The 22011-nt window shown below is 43.7% G+C and overlaps 1 protein-coding gene and 1 non-coding gene across 2 annotated transcripts in view; both read right to left on the bottom strand.

Annotated features, from left to right (window-relative positions):
• The window catches only part of LOC124802674, a 665872-nt gene that overhangs the window by 282026 nt on the left and 361835 nt on the right, over positions 1–22011 (bottom strand). The window contains exon 2 of the mRNA XM_047263602.1: positions 17427–17626. Coding sequence (XP_047119558.1) covers positions 17427–17626 — 200 coding nt within the window. The remainder of the gene's footprint in view (positions 1–17426; positions 17627–22011) is intronic.
• Positions 16674–16748, bottom strand: Trnas-cga. The gene has a single exon. It is a non-coding gene; the product is annotated as a tRNA-Ser (tRNA).

The raw sequence follows: 22011 nt of genomic DNA, 5'->3' as shown, positions 1-22011 counted from the left end.
AAAACCAGTGGCAGTGTCGTTGTGTATCATGGGAAAGGTTACTCTTTAAGTGCTGAGAGTCGGGCGGTATATAGGATGATTCCGTGATGATGTTACATTCAGGGATGATGGAGAAGGGTAAATGCGTCGATCTACAGTAAGGGACCCGGGTCCGAAAACGATCGAGTCGAAAGTTACAAGCGAAAACAGTTCTGACACCTATGATAGTGGATTTCTAATACCAGTACTGTTTCTGCTCGGGCTGTAGGATGAGGAACTTTCACAGCTGGTTGTACTGCCCCACGAAGAAGAAAATTCTAGCATCAATAGGTTCTACAATGCAGGCTTTAATAGCTATGAGCACTTGATCTTCTTCGATACTAACACATGTCTTCTGCTGCAAGCTATTTCGCTTACATATTTTTGGAGGACGTAGCATAGAACAAAACACCGAAACAAAAGTCCAGTAATTACAAGATCTGTACTGCATACCTAATGAGCAGGCCGCCATTAGGTCTCTCTGACTTATCCAACAATCCCCTCTTCCTTCACTGTAGTTGTCAAACAATTCTCTTGCAAGAACACTGAAAGACCGCTCTGCTTGGGTAACAGTAACCGCTACAGAAAATCCGTAAGTCTGCCATTATGTTTCGAAAAATATTGTTAAAATTGCACTCATGAAGAACATTGAGAAGGCACGGAGGGGAAGTGTCTCAGGTCCAAAATTGCCCGCATGAATCTTTTGTAAGTGCAAACTTTCTTCTTTCAGTTCCTGCCTATTAACGTCTACGTTGTACGAAGATGCAATGTTTTCTGTGAGACCTGAGATTGTAGAATTGTTTAGGCTTGTGTAGTTGCATCAGAAAACAAAAGTGTCCATCACGTAGTCTAGAATAACAATGAAAACATTCTCATTCCGTATCAGCTTATCCGTTAAAGCATGCTCTGTTTATGGAACGGTTTTGTCAGTGTGATTGTCGCTTGCTCTAACATCATCACTTTCACTTTCTTGTTTGCACTCCTCCTGAACGCAAGTGCCGCCCTTACTCTCGTCTCTGATTTGATTGAAGTCCTCCATTTCTGCACCGCTGATGCTACAGATCTTTCTAAACATCTTTCTCGCATATAAAAATTTGCTAAATTTTGAATAAAATGGCACTATAATTGGGACGATTGGGTTGTTATGAAGTACTTTCACCACGAGAGCCGTAATATATTGTCGTAATAAAAGTCATGGGATACCTCCTAATACCACGTCGGATCTCCATTTCCCGGCGTAGTGAAGCAACTCAACGTGGCATGCACTCAACAAGTCGTTGGAAGCCCCTAAAGATATACATATATACTGTGAAATTTTTGCCGATGCAAGATTTTGTACGCAAACTGGCCTCTCGATTATGTCCCACGAATGTTCGATAAGATTCCCGTGGAACGACGTCGGCGGTGTCCAATAACTGGAACCGAGTTGTCCAAAAAGTTTTTCAAGCCAATTGCCCATAATTGCGTCCCAGTGATGTGTTTTGGAACATGAAGTCCACGAATGGCTGCAAATGGTCTCCAGGTAGCCGAACATAACCATTTCCGGTCAATGATTAAGGTGGATCAGAGGACGCAGTCCGTTCCACGTAAACATAGCCCACACCATTATGCAGCCACCACAAGCATCCACAGTGTATTGTTGACAAATTGGGTCCATGACATTGTGGGATCTGTGCGACATTCGAACCGAACTATCAGCTCTTCCAGACTGAAACTGGGAGCTAACCACGGTTTTCTGGACGTGTAAGATCCGACTGGTATGGTCGCGAGCCCAGGAGAAGCAATTCAGTCGATGTTATGCTGTTAGGAAAGGCACTCGGCGTCGGTCGTCAGCTGCCACAGCACCATAACGGCATATTTCGCCGCACTGTCACAACGGATACGTTCGTCGTACGTCCCACATCGATTTCTGCGACTATTTCACTCTGCGCGAACGCCCCTACTATCGGTCGTAAAGTGAAGGTAGTCAGCCACTGCGCTGTCCGTGTCAAGAGTTAGTGCCTGAAATTCGGTACCTCGCCACACTCTGGAAACTGTGGACCGGGCCGGCCGGAGTGGCCGTGCGGTTCTGGGGGCTACAGTCTGGAACCAAGCGACCGCTACGGTCGCAGGTTCGAATCCTGCCTCGGGCATGGATGTGTGTGATGTCCTTATGTTAGTTAGGTTTAATTAGTTCTAAGTTCTAGGCGACTGATGACCTCAGAAGTTAAGTCGCATAGTGCTCAGAGCCATTTTTGAACTGTGGACCTCGGAATATTGAATTTCCTAACCATTTCCTAAATGGAATGTCCCATGCGTTTCATCCTCAAACTACTATTCCGCTTTCAAAGTCTGTTAATTGCCATCGTGTCGCCATAATCACGTCGCACTCCTTTTCACATAATCACCTAAGAACAAATGACAGCTCTGGCGATGCACTGCCCTTTCATACTTTGTGTACGCCGTGCTACCGCCATCTATATATGTGTATATCACTATGTATATCACTACATTATGACTATGATCACCTCAGAGTAAGTGAGAATTATAAGTATTTGACTAATTATGTACCTTGTCTCTGAAAATCATTATCTTACTCTGCCTCAGTTAAGAAAACTTCAGCGTCTTCTCCGTGCTCTTTTCAGTCCCCAGACACTGCTGATTTAGCTTGTGGCGCAAATGGTAACAACATCTCTCTCGTTTTAGCAGCATTGTCTTGCACGTGTTTACGCTTACGTTTTTGACAACCAGATGAAGCACTGTAACACTTTTCAACACTCGAGTCATTCGTTTCCATTATAACAAAGTTCGTAAGAGTGTGTGATGAGATTACACACAACCATAAAATAAGTGAGAGCACGCAGCAGGCTATTCAGCTCCACTGACATCTGAACTCGACTTATGTGGAATGACAAGTCACAATTCAAGACAAAATACAACAAAATAATCTTCTGTACGTCCGAAGTCACACAAATTCCGTAAATTCACTTCAGCGGTCTCGACTCGTCGGAACTTGTAATCGATCAGCGGTTCTCTTACTGTAGTCACCTTTCCAAGCAAACGAAATCGTATATGTAAACCGTTTTAAAAAGACTGAAACTAAACATTTCTATGTAAATTGCTCCTCAAGCTCTAAAAGGTGCAAATCGCTTTGAGATTACAGAAAAAAGAAATTATCAAATATAAAAGTTGAAGATGTCATTAATTAAACTTTTTATGTGTAATACAACGCAAAATCATTTTCAACTTGCTTGATTCTTTTACTGATGAGTACACTTTAAGTACTTCTGTTACTATGATATGAATGTAGTCAAAATAATATTTAATCTTCTAATCCTAAACGCGCAGCTCAGTCAGTATAAGAAATGAGAACTTGACGAAGAGCGTGAAGTTTAAAATTCTTACATGCAAATCCGTACATATTACGTAAGATATTTGGCCTGTACAGTTACCGAGCGAGGTGGCGCAGTGGTTAGACACTGGACTCGCATTCGGGAGGACGACGGTTCAATCCCGCGTCCGGCCATCCTGATTTAGGTTTTCCGTGATTTCCCTAAATCGCTCCAGGCAAATGCCGGGATGGTTCCTCTGAAAGGGCACGGCCGACTTCCTTCCCCATCCTTCCCTAATCCGATGAGACCGATGACCACGCTGTCTGGTCTCCTTCCCCAAACAACCAACCAACCAACCTGTACAGTTAGAAATTAACTTATTTTATAATTAACACATTTCTTTACTTTGATTTAAAAAGTGTATACTTCCTTTAAAACCCGGTATCAATTGACTGAAATGAAATTCGTTCATGAATATAACAACAGTTACACGTATGTATTAATATCTGTTGCTCCACATGTCTGATGTATTCTTCGTGCCTTACACGTATAGCAGCCGAACTTTACGTTAGCTTGACCATATCTAATGAAGTTCAAAACGATCCTACAGTTTCAGTAAGGGACTTCAGAAGTCAGACCTTTTGTTCAACTTCATAGTTACAGATTTTAAATCTTGCATGTGATTTCTATTTAGTTAAGCACCCGTGACCGGGGTGTGCTTGCACCCCTTTTCCCCCGTAACGTGAGCAATGGTTAAGAGCTATGGGCTGTTGTTCATCTTCGCTTCGGTGAAACGCATCTCTTCTACTCCACAAGTGCCTGTAAATTTATGGTATGCAGTTTATAACTCATGTTTTCTTAACATTTTTCTTTCTCTTGGCCGATACTACCAACTACTCTACAATATTATCAGCAACAGTACCAGTATACGTACACTCTGAAAGTAAAAAGAAGGTCGACGCATCACGAAGGAAATATCCTAATGGGACTGAAAATGGTAAAGGAGATGTACATTTACAGACACACAAATGATTACAATTTAGAAAAATTTACTGTGTTATTCAAGAGAAAGAGTTTCACACGTTGGTAAACCTCTGATCCATATGCAAGCGGTTTGGCTGATAGAGTTGTCTTCTGTATGGATATTGTGCCAAATTCTGTTCAGTTAGGACATTATATCGTCTAAATCCTTGCATTTCTGCAAGATAATGTCCGCTTGCACTGCGACAGTTTCTACTGCATTTCTTTGAGCTTGCCAGACCCTATCTTGGCCAGCAAGGCGGCCGGATCTCTTCCTAATTGAGAGCGTTTGGAGCATTGTGGACAAAGCCCTCCAAGCAGCTCGGGATTTCGAGGAACCTTCAATCATTTGTTTGTTTGTACCGATTTCCGTCCCATTCGGATAATTACTACTTGTTGCGTCATGTTTTCCTTTCTTCCTTTTATCTTAGTATTCCACTGCACAAGTATTGGAACGATTTCCGTTCGTAACTTTTGATTCGGTTGTTTTAGCACTATGGTCCTTTACCTATGATTGTTACACTTACCCTTCTCCATCATCACGGGGAAGTTTTTATCATCATCACGGGATTACCCGATGTTATTCTGATCAAATATCTCTCGTCCAATATCAGCACGTCCAGAAAATCAGAGAAATTAGGACTTATGCTGAAGTTTGCAAACAGGTTTTTCCACGCGCCATTCGTGAATGGAAGAGAGGAAAACAAAATGACAGAGATATTAGAGGTACCCACTGCCACACACATTAAGATATCTTGTGGAGTATAAATGCAGAAGTATACGTAGATGAAGACGTAGAGGCGTTAGCTGACTTTCTTTAAGAATCCTTTTTCCTATTGCTGATGTTTTCGCTTGTTTCATTTTGATGCTTACGCTTACTTACTTGAATTTCGTGAGTAGTCAGTGATTCAGCCGAAAAAATTCACAACTTCTTAGTAATGTTATGGATATATTCCGCAATAGCAAGAAAAGCGGTTAAAGGCAGCTTATAAAATCCGTTCGTAAAATGATGACAGAAAATACGAGATCGCTGAGTTTGTAATGACAGAAAAATTTTGTAGCAGCTTGTTGCATTCTGCACTGTGATGCGTTTTCTCTATGTGTCCCTAAGTACTACAAAAATAACCTAATTCTGTTAAATATCGTTCGAGTAAAGTTTTACGAAGATCTTTGCAATAAATGTACTTTCAACTGCACATTCAAATATATTTCAGGTAAGCTTTATTTGTATAAAAATTATACCGCAATAAGAAGATTCTGTTACAGCTACAGCAACGGCTAAAACACTGATGTTACAACAATAAGCATCACATAAAAATGAAATGTATTGTGCTCATTAAAATATACATAAAATGCGTATTTCAGTCAATGTCTAACAGTCAAACAGAGTCACTCTTACTGCAGTTTCTGTTACTGATAAGTTAAGATGACAAAGACGTGTGTTCACTCTAACTCTCTGATATTTTTCATTGATCTACATATTCGTAATCGGTACTTGTTGACAGTATTAAATGAACTTGAAATCGTTTTTCTAATAACTTTCTGTGACTCCGTGTTGATCTGGTTATGAAGAACATTATATTTGAAGAACATTCACATTATGGATTAGTGAACATAGTCGCGACTTTGTCTCCGATAGAATAGCGCCACTTTTTTCTCACTCTTCTTGAAGTTTATTTAAGAGTTTCCTTCACGGTGCTGTTGACATTATCAAATATTTTACCAGTTTGAGACACGCAACCTAACGGCACCCGACGTTATTCCACAAGTCTGTCAGTTATGTAATGGCGCAGTGAATAAACCAGGGAGGCTAACATAAACTGCTGTAGCCGAAGGTGAGAATAGCGAAGGAACCTCAAACCAAATTATGGGAGTAAGCGACTTATAACTAGCGTAACATGAAAGTTCTTTGTTAACTGCGCCGCTGTATGTTAGCCTGATTTCGAAGAGTTACTATGTTCTTCCCAAGTGATTGCTGTTGTTGTTGTCTCAGGGAGAAAGCACACATCGTATGGAAGGCGTTGCATATAAAAGTCGAGTGTGGTGTGGCGATTTAACTAATGTTTCAATGGTTTCCTTTTTTTTTCCTTTATTGTATTTCATTTCCCCAGTGGGGCGGGCTGGCAGCAGCATATGTGCTTCAGCTGAAAGACATAGAACAAACAATAGAAGACATTTAAAAATATACAAAGGAGAAAGCATGGTGAACATAGATATAAAAAAGGGGGAACATCATGGAAGACAACAGACAAAAAAGAGGCGACTGTAAAATGGAGATAAAAACTGTAAGAAATTAGTGCACACAAAAAAATCACTCACTGGGACAATTAAAAGAGCACAAGGCACAGAATGACCAGAGCATAAAAGTATCAATGGATGGCGTAGCACATAGCAAACACTGACAGTAACTCTAAGTACTAGGACAGCATACAATTAAAATCACACCCCTCGATGCACAGGAGACACAGCACTAAATACAACACTGACGTGGCACACTGACGATGATCAAAACAGAGGATCTGCCAGGTGCAAGGAGATGAGGAAGACCGGAAGAAGGGAGGGAGGGTAAGAGAGGAGGGGGAGATGGGCAGGGATTGCGCCGAAGAGGGCCAAGTAGGGAGGGACGTGGGAAGGAAAGAGGCAACGATGGGATGCAGGGACTCACAGGGGGCGGGGGAGGAGGAAAATCCACTCTGGGAGAAGGAGGGGAGAGGAAAAAGAGGGCCCTGGGGAGGGGGGAACAAGGCCAGGTTATAGTTGGAAGGAAGGGTATATGTCACGACCAAGTTCATCATCCGAGAGGGGGAGGCGCTGGAAATTGCCCTGATGAAGGAGATGGTGTGGACGTGGAGAGAGGGGGGGGATACAGCAATAGAGGCATGGCAACGGGAGTAGGGTGGAGAGGAAGGAGGAAACAAGAGGGTGGGGGGGGGGGGATCAAGCCTGCAGACAATGTAAAGGATCTGGAGATGTTGGAGGAACAGGAGGAGGTGGGGGAGGGGCTCCAAGCAACGTTGCTATAACAGAGGATAGGACAGATGAGGGGTTTTTAGGTGTGGAGGATGGTAGAAGTATGCAATCCCCATGTCCAGCCAGACAGGAGTTTCAGAAGGCGGAGGCGGGAATGGGCTTTCTTCTAGATGGTCAAGAGGTGAGGGGTCCAGGTGAGGTGACGGTCGAGGGTGAGGCCAAGGTATCTCAGGGTGGGGGTGAGCTGGATGGGACGACCATAAAGGGTGAGGTAGAAACCATGGAGACGAAAGGAGTGGGTGGTGCGGCCAACGATGATTGCGTGGGTTTTGGAGCGGATTCAGTGGTTTCCAGCAATCGTATCTATTTATGTCAATCTATGTAGAAGCACAGTGGATGCAGACTATAAGAGCCCAACATTTCGGACAAGCTAAAATTATGTGCTGAACCCAGATAAGTACCAAGAGATCTCTGCTTTTCGAGAGCAGTGCGTCACCAATTGGGGTGAGCTAGCATCAAATATCGAGTCAGAGTTTCACATCGCAAGTTACCTGCTCTCCTCCGTATCTTACAAGTTCCCCAGAAATTTCTATGTCATTGAGCTACAGTAGTACTTACGAAAATAGGGTTTGGGACAACATGCAATCAATCAGTTTGTAGTCAATCCATGAGACGTGGCGGTTAGCGTAACTGACTGTCAGTGATTAGTAGCCTGCTGACAGTAGTCTGCAGCTGTGGTCTTATGAATTTGTGACTAGTGATGGGTTAACGAACATGTGCACTTACAGATTATGTTGTTTTACGATGTTTCAATACGAGTCCTCGCACTGTGTAACAACGTCACGAGTGTATTTAACAGTACTGACAAAGACATACACATGTGTCAGTTTACATTACATTGATATGGCTTAAAGGCATAATATCACTTGATAATGGCCTAAGGCCGATATTGGAATAGTGTAATAAAAACTTATAACATTCACTGGTGGAAAGATGATGTCCTTGACAAATATCTTTAGAACTGTGAATCCCAGTTACAACAAGTTTATCTACACCTTGTTAAATGCTGAAAGGCAGCGCCTCCAGAGTCTTATGATTACAAACACTAGAGGAAAATAATAGCAGTACGACAATGATACGACTAGAAGCATTATGCGCAGATCGCTGATGAGTAGATACGAGTATGAAAATGTGAGACGCTATCATGTAATTCTACCAAAAGATTAATTACGTTTCAGTAGAGGAGGAAACATCAGAATTGTCCATAAAGCTGACGGAAGCAATAATTGGTGAATATTTGGTTCTATTAAACAAGGATTACAGAAAAATACAGCCTGTTTCATAGGATATAGATCTTTAATGTGATGCACAGTCCTTATGAGAATTTTTAACACTTAGCGTGCGGCTGATGCAGTATTACAGCGCTTACAGGAAATGGAAATGTGGGGCCCACGTAATATTAAGTCTCGCTAGTAACGATGATTTTCCGCGGTGTATATTTACGGCCCTCGCAGACGCGTGTCAGGAGTGCAGCCTTTGTAGTTTTTTTTAGGTGGTAGTAGCAGTATCACTGGAAAAACGCGTCGTTTTTGAAAACTTTGTTATGTTTTCTTGTTTCGTAGGCGTTAGCTGTCGTTGAAGTTCTCTCCGTTTCGTGCGTTTTGTGTGCTTTTGTGATGAAGATGTACAGTGTAGAGGAAAAATGTTTGAAGCAATTGATTTACAATGACTCTGAAGAGTCCGCCTGTAATGAGAACGAAATATTTTATGACAGCTAGCATCGTATTATTTTCGAAGAAAAAATGGTTCAAATGGCTCTCTGCACTATGGGACTTAACATCTATGGTCATCAGTCCCCTAGAACTTAGAACTACTTAAAACTAACTAACCTAAGGACATCATACAACACCCAGTCATCACGAGGCAGAGAAAATCCCTGACCCGCCGGGAATCGAACCCGGGAACCCGGGTATTTTCGAAGACTGTGTTGTTATGAAGATCCTTCCTGTAGGTAAATCATGAAATCAATCCGAACGCATGATTCCAGTGATTGTAATGTAAGACCAAGTATCTCTACATGTTTCAATTTGTATCTCACTGCACTACGCTATGAACTCAAAGCCTTCCTATGTTGTCGAGTTTTTCCGCTTGGAAGTCAGTCACAGCAACGTAATTAATTTCTGCGCAGAAATTTATATGTTACTGCTTTTACATTGATTTGAAGTGTACTATTTAGTGTGACTGAATGCAAGATTATTACTTTTATTAGAGGTTCATTAGAACAAACAAAAAACCAACAGTCACTTGTTTCGTTTATCACAACAACCGTGTTCAGGCTTAAGAAGATAGTAAAAATTAAAGCAGGAAAAGAGAAAATTTATTTTTGCTTGAAAAACACTTACTAACTCTTGTCCAGAAATATATATGCTTTCCACTGGCAGCCATTATCAGTGGGATCCAGAATGCAGCACTGGGGCTGCAGACTAGAAAACTGTACGAGCTATACTCTAGACTTTCCAGCCTAAGTGCTTTGTACTTTATGTCTTTTATTCTGTACAAATGTTCCGCGGAGAGCGAGGCTGTGACATTCATTTGTATATATGACAAGAAATCCTTGTTTTATTTTTGCTTTTCTGGGAATTTTTCAACTTCTAGTGTTTTCTACGATTTAATTGAATTGAGTAGCTTCTGTTCCCAAAATGAGTTAGCTTTGATTCACAGGGGTCTACAAAACATGTGGAAATAAATAATTTATCAATGTCTTATTCGGTTCAAGGAAGTCTCTACGTGCGTTAGTCTCTTACAGATCACCACCCAACAACTTTTTGGGTATTATGATGAAAGGCGTCTATTTATGACGCCTTTGACACTCTTATGCACCTTTACAGTAAGCATGTGTTGATGTTCGATGGGTTTCCTCAGAAGAACACATGACACGACTGTGAGTTTGTGAAGAGTTTCGACTGGTATATGCCTAGTTTTTAGTTGTAAATTTTATATAGATGCTTCTGTAGTTCTACGTTGGAGATCTGTGCTACATGCAGTTTTTATTATTTTTCCAACCCTTTTTTGGTCTGTTACGTCTATCTCTGTAGTAATTAATAGACAATAAACTTCTTTTTAGAACACTGCGGGATGTGTTATGCTACACAAAGACGTGAACAATCCATTGTTTACGTGTCTGTCTCCCCACCCAGTCTCCTAACTCCGCCATGTGAGTTACAATTAGAACCATACGGGTAAGTACGTGAAATAGGGCACTAAACGTCACAGCCCCAAAATAGCATTCGCGCGTAATGGGGCCCCTTAGGGAAATGGCAGCAAGAGAGGGGAAGAAAACCAACGTGCACTCCGTGTGCATACCGGGGGGAGTCATTCCAGATGTGGAAAGGGTCCTTCCGGATGCCATGAAGGGTACAGGGTGCACCCATCTGCAGGTGGTCGCTCATGTCGGCACCAATGATGTGTGTCGCTATGGATCGGAGGAAATCCTCTCTGGCTTCCGGCGGCTATCTGATTTGGTGAAGACTGCCAGTCTCGCTAGCAGGATGAAAGCAGAGCTCACCATCTGCAGCATCGTCGACAGGACTGACTGCGGACCTTTGGTACAGAGCCGAGTGGAGGGTCTGAATCAGAGGCTGAGACGGTTCTGCGACCGTGTGGGCTGCAGATTCCTCGACTTGCGCCATAGGGTGGCGGGGTTTCGGGTTCCGCTGGATAGGTCAGGAGTCCACTACACGCAACAAGCGGCTACACGCCTAGCAGGGGTTGTGTGGCGTAGGCTGGGCGGTTTTTTAGGTTAGATGGCCTTGGGCAAGTACAGAAAGTGCAACAGCCTCAACGGGTGCGGGGCAAAGTCAGGACATGCAGGGACCAAGCAGCAATCGGTATTGTAATTGTCAACTGTCGAAGCTGCGTTGGTAAAGTAGCGGAACTTCAAGCGCTGATAGAAAGCACCGAAGCTGAAATCGTTATAAGTACAGAAAGCTGGCTTAAGCCAGAGATAAATTCTGCCGAAATTTTTACAAAGGTACAGACGGTGTTTAGAAAGGATAGATTGCATGCAACCGGTGGTGGAGTGTTCGTCGCTGTTAGTAGTAGTTTATCCTGTAGTGAAGTAGAAGTGGATAGTTCCTGAGAATTATTATGGGTGGAGGTTACACTAAACAACCGAACTAGGTTAATAATTGGCTCCTTTTACCGACCTCCCGACTCAGCAGCATTAGTGGCAGAACAACTGAGAGAAAATTTGGAATACATTTCACATAAATTTTCTCAGCATGTTATAGTCTTAGGTGGAGATTTCAATTTACCAGATATAGACTGGGACACTCAGATGTTTAGGACGGGTGGTAGGGACAGAGCATCGAGTGACATTATACTGAGTGCACTATCCGAAAATTACCTCGAGCAATTATACAGAGAACCGACTCGTGGAGATAACATCTTGGACCTACTGATAACAAACAGACCCGAACTTTTCGACTCTGTATGTACAGAACAGGGAATTAGTGATCATAAGGCCGTTGCAGCATCCCTGAATATGGAAGTTAATAGGAATATAAAAAAAGGGAGGAAAGTTTATCTGTTTAGCAAGAGTAATAGAAGGCAGATTTCAGACTACCTAACAGATCAAAACGAAAATTTCTGTTCCGACACTGACAATGTTGAGTGTTTATGGAAAAAGTTCAAGGCAATCGCAAAATGCGTTTTAGACAGGTACGTGCCGAGTAAAACTGTGAGGGACGGGAAAAACCCACCGTGGTACAACAACAAAGTTAGGAAACTACTGCGAAAGCAAAGAGAGCTCCACTCCAAGTTTAAACGCAGCCAAAACCTCTCAGACAAACAGAAGCTAAACGATGTCAACGTTAGCGTAAGGAGGGCTATGCGTGAAGCGTTCATTGAATTCGAAAGTAAAATTCTATGTACCGACTTGACAGAAAATCCTAGGAAGTTCTGGTCTTACGTTAAATCAGTAAGTGGCTCGAAACAGCATATCCAGACACTACGGGATGATGATGGCATTGAAACAGAGGATGACACGCGTAAAGCTGAAATACTAAACACCTTTTTCCAAAGCTGTTTCACAGAGGAAGACCGCACTGCAGTTCCTTCTCTAAATCCTCGCACAAACTAAAAAATGGCTGACATCGAAATAAGTGTCCAAGGAATAGAAAAGCAACTGGAATCACTCAATAGAGGAAAGTCCACTGGACCTGACGGGATACCAATTCGATTCTACACAGAGTACGCGAAAGAACTTGCCCCCCTTCTAACAGCCGTGTACCGCAAGTCTCTAGAGGAACAGAGGGTTCCAAATGATTGGAAAAGAGCACAGATAGTCCCAGTCTTCAAGAAGGGTCGTCGAGCAGATGCGCAAAACTATAGACCTATATCTCTGACGTCGATCTCTTGTAGAATTTTAGAACATGTTTTTTGCTCGAGTATCATGTCATTTCTGGAAACCCAGAATCTACTATGTAGGAATCAACATGGTTTCCGGAAACAGCGATCGTGTGGGACCCAACTCTCTTTATTTGTTCATGAGGCCCAGAAAATATTAGATACAGGCTCCCAGGCAGATGCTATTTTTCTTGACTTCCGGAAGGCGTTCGATACAGTTCCGCACTGTCGCCTGATAAACAAAGTAAGAGCCTACGGAATATCAGACCAGCTGTGTGGCTGGATTGAAGAGTTTTTAGCAAACAGAACACAGCATGTTGTTATCAATGGAGAGACGTCTACAGACGTTAAAGTAACCTCTGGCGTGCCACAGGGGAGTGTTATGGGACCATTGCTTTTCACAATATATATAAATGACCTAGTAGATAGTGTCGGAAGTTCCATGCGGCTTTTCGCGGATGATGCTGTAGTATACAGAGAAGTTGCAGCATTAGAAAATTGTAGCGAAATGCAGGAAGATCTGCAGCGGATAGGCACTTGGTGCAGGGAGTGGCAACTGACCCTTAACATAGACAAATGTAATGTATTGCGAATACATAGAAAGAAGGATCCTTTATTGTATGATTATATGATAGCGGAACAAACACTGGTAGCAGTTACTTCTGTAAAATATCTGGGAGTATGCGTGCGGAACGATTTGAAGTGGAATGATCATATAAAATTAATTGTTGGTAAGGCGGGTACCAGGTTGAGATTCATTGGGAGAGTGCTTAGAAAATGTAGTCCATCAACAAAGGAGGTGGCTTACAAAACACTCGTTCGACCTATACTTGAGTATTGCTCATCAGTGTGGGATCCGTACCAGATCGGTCTGACGGAGGAGATAGAGAAGATCCAAAGAAGAGCGGCGCGTTTCGTCACAGGGTTATTTTGTAACCGTGATAGCGTTACGGAGATATTTAATAAACTCAAGTGGCAGACTCTGCAAGAGAGGCGCTCTGCATCGCGGTGTAGCTTGCTCGGCAGGTTTCGAGAGGGTGCGTTTCTGGATGAGGTATCGAATATATTGCTTCCCCCTACTTATACCTCCCGAGGAGATCACGAATGTAAAATTAGAGAGATTAGAGCGCGCACGGAGGCTTTCAGACAGTCGTTCTTCCCGCGAACCATACGCGACTGGAACAGGAAAGGGAGGTAATGACAGTGGCACGTAAAGTGCCCTCCGCCACACACCGTTGGGTGGCTTGCGGAGTATCAATGTAGATGTAGATGTAGATGTAGACTTTGGCGAGGTGTGTTGGCGCCACTCATGCAGCATACCCACTCACTACCAATTCTTAATCTACAGAATTGCATATTTTCGTATGGTTCAAAGTTCGTTGAATTGTTTGAACAACATCTTCGCCATGGTTTGCACTATTTATTATACAGTAATTTACAAAGGCAATAAGTATACGTGTCACCTATTACTTCCACGAAGTAATCAGTATTGATAATTAACGGGAGCCATACAAGCTGATGCCAAATATTACTTATTTTACTAATGTTGTTGTATTTTCCGTACATGAGCAACGTCTACCAATTATCAATCTAGATGATTTCATGAAAGTGCTTTGTGGCACGTACACATATTGCCCGCAAAATGTCCAACTTAAGTATCTGTTGAAGCTTAACCACTTGAAAATTAACTGACGCTGGAGAAATTAGATTAAATAGTGAAATTCAAGTTGAAAGTACACTACTGGCCATTAAAATTGCTTCACCAAGAAGAAATGCAGATGATTAACGGTTATTCATTGGGCAGATATATTATACTAGAACTGACATGCGATTATATTTTCACGCAATTTGGGTGCATGGATCCTGAGAAATCAGTACCCAGCACAACCACCTCTTGCCGTAATACCGGCCTTCATACTCCTGGGCATTATGACAAACAGAGCTTGGATGGCGTGTACAGGTACAGCTGAACATGCAGCATCAACCCGATCACACAATTTATCAAGAGTAGAGACTGGCGTAGTGTGATGAGCCAGTTGCTCAGGCACCATTGACCAGACGTTTTCAATTGGTGAGAGATCTGGAGAATGCGCTGGCCAGGGCAGCAGTCGAACATTTTCTGTATCCAGAAAGGCCCGTACAGGACCTGCAACATGTGGTCGTGCATTATCCTGCTGAAATGTAGGGTTTCGCAGGGATCGAATGAAGGGTAGAGCCACGGGTCGTAACACATCTGAAATGTAACGTCCACTGTTCAAAGTGCCGTCAGTCCTAAAAAGTGGTGACCGAGACGTGTAACCAATGGCACCCCATACCATCACGCCGTGTGATGCACCAGTATGGCGATGACGAATACACGCTTCCAATGAGGGTTCACCGCGATGTCGCCAAACACGGATACGAGCAACATGATGCTTAAACAGAAGCTGGATTCATCCGAAAAAATGACGTTTTGCCATTCGTGCACCCAGGTTCGTCGTTGAGTACACCATCGCAGGCGCTCGTGTCTGTGATGCAGCGTCAAGGGTAACCGCAGCCATGGTCTTCGAACTGATAGTCCATGCTGCTGGAAACGTCGTCGAACTGTTCGTGCAGATGGTTGTTGTCTTGCAAACGTCCCCATCTGTTGACTCAGGGGTCGAGACGTGGCTGCACGATCCGTTACAGCCATGCGGATTAGATACCTGTCATCTCGACTGCTAGTGATACGAGGCCGTTGGGATCCAGCACGGCGTTCCGTATTACCCTCCTGAACCCACCGATTCCATATTGTCCTAACAGATTGGATCTCGACCAACGCGAGCAGCTATGTCGCTATACGGTAAACCGCAATCGCAATAGGCTACAATGCGACCTTTATCAAACTCGGAAACGTGATGGTACGCATTTCTCCTCCTTACACGAGGCATCACAACAACGTTTCATCAGGCAATGCCGGTCAACTGCTGTTTGTGTACGAGTAATCGGTTGGAAACTTTCCTCATGTCATCACGTTGTAGGTGTCGCCACCGGCGCCAACCTTGTGAGAATGCTCTGAGAAGCCAGTCATTTGCATATCACAGCATCTTCTTCCTGTCGGTTAAATGTCGCGTCTGTAGCGCGTCATCTTCCTGGTGTAGCAGTAGTGTATTATAATTCAAATAAATCTTAAACCGTTCAGATGGGGCGGTACCTTGCATGGTAAGCCATGACCTGTGAATTCACAGTAATATGCGGTATTATGTAAGAGGAGGATATGTGATGAAATTACTTTTTGCGAGTAACTTTTCCATTTACACGCTCTTTAGATAATCATTTTGAATAACAAACATCAATAATAGTGACCGTAGGATTACGATGTCACTCCAGTTCTGCCAATGGCCTTGTCAAACACGTCGAAGAAGCAAATAGAGGTCCTGGACGCCCTCATAAAACCGGGAGAATGAGACAAGATCAACGGAATAAGACGCAGAAGGCAACGCATTGCACTAAAGACATATGATTTGTGTCCACAGGAAATGTGAGCTCTTATTGGTCATGGAGACTAGAATCGAAGAAGTCGAGAGACTGGTAGAAAAAATTGAGCCATCCACTTTGTCACTAGAATGAGATTTTCACTCTGCAGCGGAGTGTGCGCTGATATGAAACTTCCTGGCAGATTAAAACTGTGTGCCCGACCGAGACTCGAAATCTGGGCCTTTGCCTTTCGCGGGCAAGTGCTCTACCAACTGAGCTACCGAAGCACGACTCACGCCCGGTACTCGCAGCTTTTCTTCTGCCAGTACCTCGTCTCCTACGTTTCATACTTTACAGAAGCTCTCCTGCGAACCTTGCAGAACTAGCACTCGTGAAAGAAAGGATATAGCGGAGACATGGCTTAGCCACAGCCTGGGGGATGTTTCCAGAATGAGATTTTCACTCTGCAGCGGAGTGTGCGCTGATATGAAACTTCCTGGCAGATTAAAACTGTGCGCCCGACCGAGACTCGAACTCGGGACCTTTGCCTTTCGCGGGCAAGTGCTCTACCAACTGAGCTACCGAAGCACGACTGAAGCCCGGTACTCACAGCTTTTCTTCTGCCAGTACCTCGTCTCCTACCTTCCAAACTTTACAGAAGCTGCGAGTACCGGGCGTGAGTCGTGCTTCGGTAGCTCAGTTGGTAGAGCACTTGCCCGCGAAAGGCAAAGGTCCCGAGTTCGAGTCTCGGTCGGGCACACAGTTTTAATCTGCCAGGAAGTTTCACTTTGTCACTACGAGAAAACGAGCGCGGGCGCGCGCGCGCACATACACGCACTCACTCACACACACACACACACACACATACACACACATGCACATATACACACACGCACATACACACACACGCCCATACATACACACGCACATACACACACACACACGCACATACACACACACACGCACATACACACACACGCACAGACAAACACACGCACATACACACACACGCACATACACACACACGCACATATACACACAAGCACATACAAACACATGCACATAAACACACATGCACATACACACACACGCCCATAAATACACACGCACATACACACACACACGCACATACACACACACACGCACATACACACACACGCACATATACAAACACACGCACATGCACACACACGCACATACACACACACGCACATACACACACACGCACATACGTAGACGCAGACGTGGAGCGGAGGCGGTACTCACGTCGATGTGCACGCCGTGGACGTGGTGCTCCTTGAAGGGCGGCGACCGGCCCCGTATGAACTGGAAGAGCTTCTTCTCGCCTCGCAGCCACTCCACCTTGTGGATGACGTCGAGGTGCACGCTGTAGTTGCACTGCAGCACGGCCGACCGGCCGCGATACACGTACCGGGGCATCACCAGCTCCACCGTGAAGGTCGCCTCTGCAACAGCGCCAAAACACGACCGCTCAGAGTGCTGCAGTCTAGCACTGTGCGTGTTGTACTGATTCAGTACGTGGTAAGAGCTCTGCAAAGAGCATCAACTCTTGCTTCAGTTCACTTCAAGGGAGTAGGGGAGGTAGGGACACAGAGCAATTTTCAGTTTTTCTGATATTGTGGTCAATGAAGGTAGATATTCACACAATTTCAAACTGAAGTTATAGTATGGTTTGTTACATATAACCCATTCACGTTCCAGATCTATCTGATTATTAATTACAGAGACCTTCACAATGTAGCTAACACAAAAATTGTGGTGTTTTACCTACAAACTGTCCGCAGCCCGTGGTCTTGCGCCAGCGTTCTCGCTTCCCGCGCACGGTGTCCCGGGTTCGATTCCCGGCGGGGGCAGGGATTTTTCCCTTCTAGAGATGATTAGGTGTTGTTGTGTCGTCTTCATCATCATAATGCATCTCCATTACGGTCGGAGGAAGGCAATGGCGAACCACCTCCACTAGGACCTTGCCTACGCTCCTCGGAGTATGAGACATCAACATCATCATCATCGTCACCCACAAATTGGGTAAAGCCTCGAAGTAGTAAACTTGTAATAAGTACTACTTTCCTCTCGTAGAGGATGTGTAGGGTTACGTGAAAGAGTTTAATTACTGAGGCTAAGCTATCTACCTAGCAAGTAAATAGTGTACTTTGTTAGGTCTTCTGATTATTCATTGACGTCCTATGCTCTTGTTCCTGTTCGTCTTTTCTTCGAATATTTCTTCGTGAAATAATAAGTCCATATCCATGGCGGGCAAGTGCCATGTCTCCGCTATATCCTTTCTTTCAGGAGTGCTAGTTCTGCAAGGTTCGCAGGAGAGCTTCTGTAAAGTTTGGAAGGTAGGAGACGAGATACTGGCAGAAGTAAAGCTGTGGGTACTGGGCGTGAGTCGTGCTTCGGTAGCTCACATGGTAGAGCACTTGCCCGCGAAAGGCATAGGTCCCGAGTTCGAGTCTCGGTCGGACACACAGTTTTAATCTGCCAGGAAGTTTCATATCAACGCACACTCCACTGCAGAGTGAAAATCTCATTCTGAAGTCCATATTTATTTCTGAGCTACTGCCATGGTGTTAGAAGTCTGAATCTGACTCAAAAACAATAAAGTAGTTGTTTGTTTTGACATTGAGTAATGAAATGTACCTTACGTTGTTTTGCTTGTATAGGATGCACTTTTTTTCATTGGCACATCTTCCCATCCCAGTAACAAGCTTCCATTTTCCCATGCATTCTTCTTCCATTCATTCTGTATCGGGTATCAACTTTAGAAACACAGATTTCAATGCTTTTCCGGAAAGTTTTCCATAAATCTTTGTTTTAGACAGCGGAATTGTATCTTAAGGTGAGATAGTCTCACGCAGTACGGGTTGAATGTCATCCTTTCCGGGGTTAGCATTGAAGAATTGTCGTAAGGTTGTTTAACCTGCAATGAATTACCCCAGAACACCTGCGGGGATTTGCTGCATTCCGCCATTGTAGGAAAAACCCGCCACGTTGATTTGATAGGGACAAAGTGGAACAATTACTTCGACGTGAAGTGAAACATAAACGCAGTACCGTCAACGGATAATTATTTAATACTTCTTTTCAAACTCTACAATGTTCAAGTTAAATAGGACAGCTACAAGTAAATAGTAAAAAAGCAGACTTAATTCATTTTCTCATCTTTCCCGAAGCAATAAGTTACAATAAGACAACTGTATCGCCTGGTGGTCAGCTCTTGAATCGATGACTGCCGATTCAAAAATGCGGGGAGGGGTTTTATCACACGCGGGTCTTCACCCCACCAACCCTACTCTGTAATGGGCAGGGGAGGCTGGTCGCCGCCACTCCCCCCCCCCCCCCCCTGCCACCCCCTCCCACACGACAGAGAAACAGAATTTATGGCCTTTGCAAACTGTGAAATTGGTGGAAAATACAATGGATATTTAATGGTAGCAAGCTTACATAGAGTCATTTGTTGCGAAATTTGAGAACTATTTCTCCACCTTAGAAAATCAGAAGATATGTGTGGTTTCCAGGTTAATAACGCACTAATATTTCAGTTAAAACTCAGGTTGATAAGTTGATACAATTAATTTGCTGCTTCCGGGATATATAAAATTGATTGTAAATGTTGGGATCACTACTACATCGTCCAAGCCGGCCGCTCTTTTAACGTAAGATTTAAAGAGAATTTACAACCACCTAATAAGTCTGCCGTCAACCAAAAGTAGCCGTACAACAGGGAACACTGAGTATGTTATGAATATGTCCCACAAGCGCTGAAGTGTCGTGCTCTCAGTTTATTGGAGGAACTGAAGTTTTACGAGAGCCTGGAATAGTGCTTAATGGACAAGGGGATGTTGCACAAAACCCAAACCTTGCTTCGTGTATCAGTGTCCTACATTATTTTTCGTCCCCCTCGTGGGATAACGAAGTATTGCACTGCTACTAAGAGGAGAAAAGGATTAGAAATTTAGTAGCAAAGGAAGGTGTCGGTCTAAGGAGGTGGGAAGGGAATTTGTAAATTTGTGGTAAGTTCCCATGGGACCAACCGCAAAGGTCATCGGTTCCTAGGCTTACACACTACTTAAACTAACTTACGCTAAGAACAAAATACACGCGCCCATACCCGAGGGAGGACTCGAACCTCCGACGGGGGTAGCCGCGCGAACCGTGGCAAGGCCCCTTAAACCACAGGCAACCCCGCGCGGCAGGTGGGAAGGGTGTGGTGGCATTATGATTGGGAGGTTGGTCAAGTGTCGGAAAAGATTTGATTGTCTGGGAGAGGGCGACAGTTAAAATTTCGTTGGGAGAGGATATTGTGAATGTACACGTGTAGGATTGGTGGAATTTGCGCAGCACTAGTAACAGAAATCACAGAAGATACCGTTGCTGAGGTGTAGGCTGTTTGAAGGTGTTCAACGTGAGTGAGGAGAGGTGGGAATACGATGAGATAGTAAAGATTCCACGTGGGGGATGTTAAACGGGTCTAGGATGTGGGGGTGGGGGCTGATAAAACTTCGGTGAAGTACGTACCCACTAATTATTTGACTTCCCTTTGTCGTTAAGTAATATAGAGTGCACTAGACATAAGCTTTATTTGTTATGCTGATAATGTCACCCTGTTTTACTGATTATGTCTTCTCTGTTTTATACTGTACTTGCCGGCTGTGTTTCTCATCCATTGATTGTCGCAATATCAGCCTTGACGCGACATAACGCGAGGTATGCGGGGTCGTTTAGCAGTTGTGTTCCTCCAGTCAGTACTTGAATATGCCCCATTTTGGTGCCTATTATTATTGTTATCTAAAGTTAATTCCATAATTCTTCACCATCAGATATCGTCACTCACCCATTCCCTTAAAAAACTAAAATTTTATTTCCATTTACCTTCTTCTGATGAATTGATTTTAACATTGTAAGAACTCATGACACATTTCTGTTCCAGTAGATATACAGGGTGGTCCATTGATCGTGACCGGGCCAAGTATCTCACGAAACAAGCGTCAAACGAAAAAACAACAAAGAACGAAACTTGTCTAGCTTGAAGGGGGAAACCAGATGGCGCTATGGTTGGCCCGCTAGATGGCACTGCCATAGGTCAAACGTATATCAACACCGTTTTTTAAAAATAGGAACCCCCATTTTTATTGCATTTTCTTGTAGTACGTAAAGAAATATCAATGTTTTAGTTGGACCACTTTTTTCGTTTTCTGATAGTGGTGCTGTAATAGTCACAAGCGTATAGGTACGTGGTATCACGTAACATTCGGCCCCGGACGGTATTTGCTTCGTGATACATTACCCGTGATAAAATGGACCGTTTACCAATCGATCGTTTTGACGTATGGCTATTGTGATCAAAATGCCCAACGGGAATTTGTAAGCCATCCACCAACGGGACAAAAATAATTACCTCCTAACTACCTAAAAACCCTAAAGTGTTCGAAATTTTGGTGCTCAATTGATCAGCTCGTTATTTACCTTCAAAAATTTTCGTTTTCCGAATTTCTTCTTCCTGTCCTACTCTTTTTTTTTTAAAGTTTTACTTGTTGCCGAAGAAATTTCTTTCTGGAAAATATATAAATTATGATTTTATAGGGGATTTTGTTTAGAATTTCACTACAGAAATTCAAATTTTGATTGAACTCTTTCGCCGGCCGGAGTGGCCGTGCGGTTCTGGGCGCTACAGTCTGGAACCGAGCGACCGCTACGGTCGCAGGTTCGAATCCTGCCTCGGGCATGGATGTGTGTGATGTCCTTAGGTTAGTTAGGTTTAATTAGTTCTAAGTTCTAGGCGACTGATGACCTCAGAAGTTAAGTCGCATAGTGCTCAGAGCCATTTGAA

The sequence above is a fragment of the Schistocerca piceifrons genome, chromosome 6 (genome assembly GCF_021461385.2).
Source record: "Schistocerca piceifrons isolate TAMUIC-IGC-003096 chromosome 6, iqSchPice1.1, whole genome shotgun sequence".
NCBI lineage: Eukaryota > Metazoa > Arthropoda > Insecta > Orthoptera > Acrididae > Schistocerca > Schistocerca piceifrons.
This window is presented reverse-complemented; position numbering and strand designations above follow the sequence as displayed.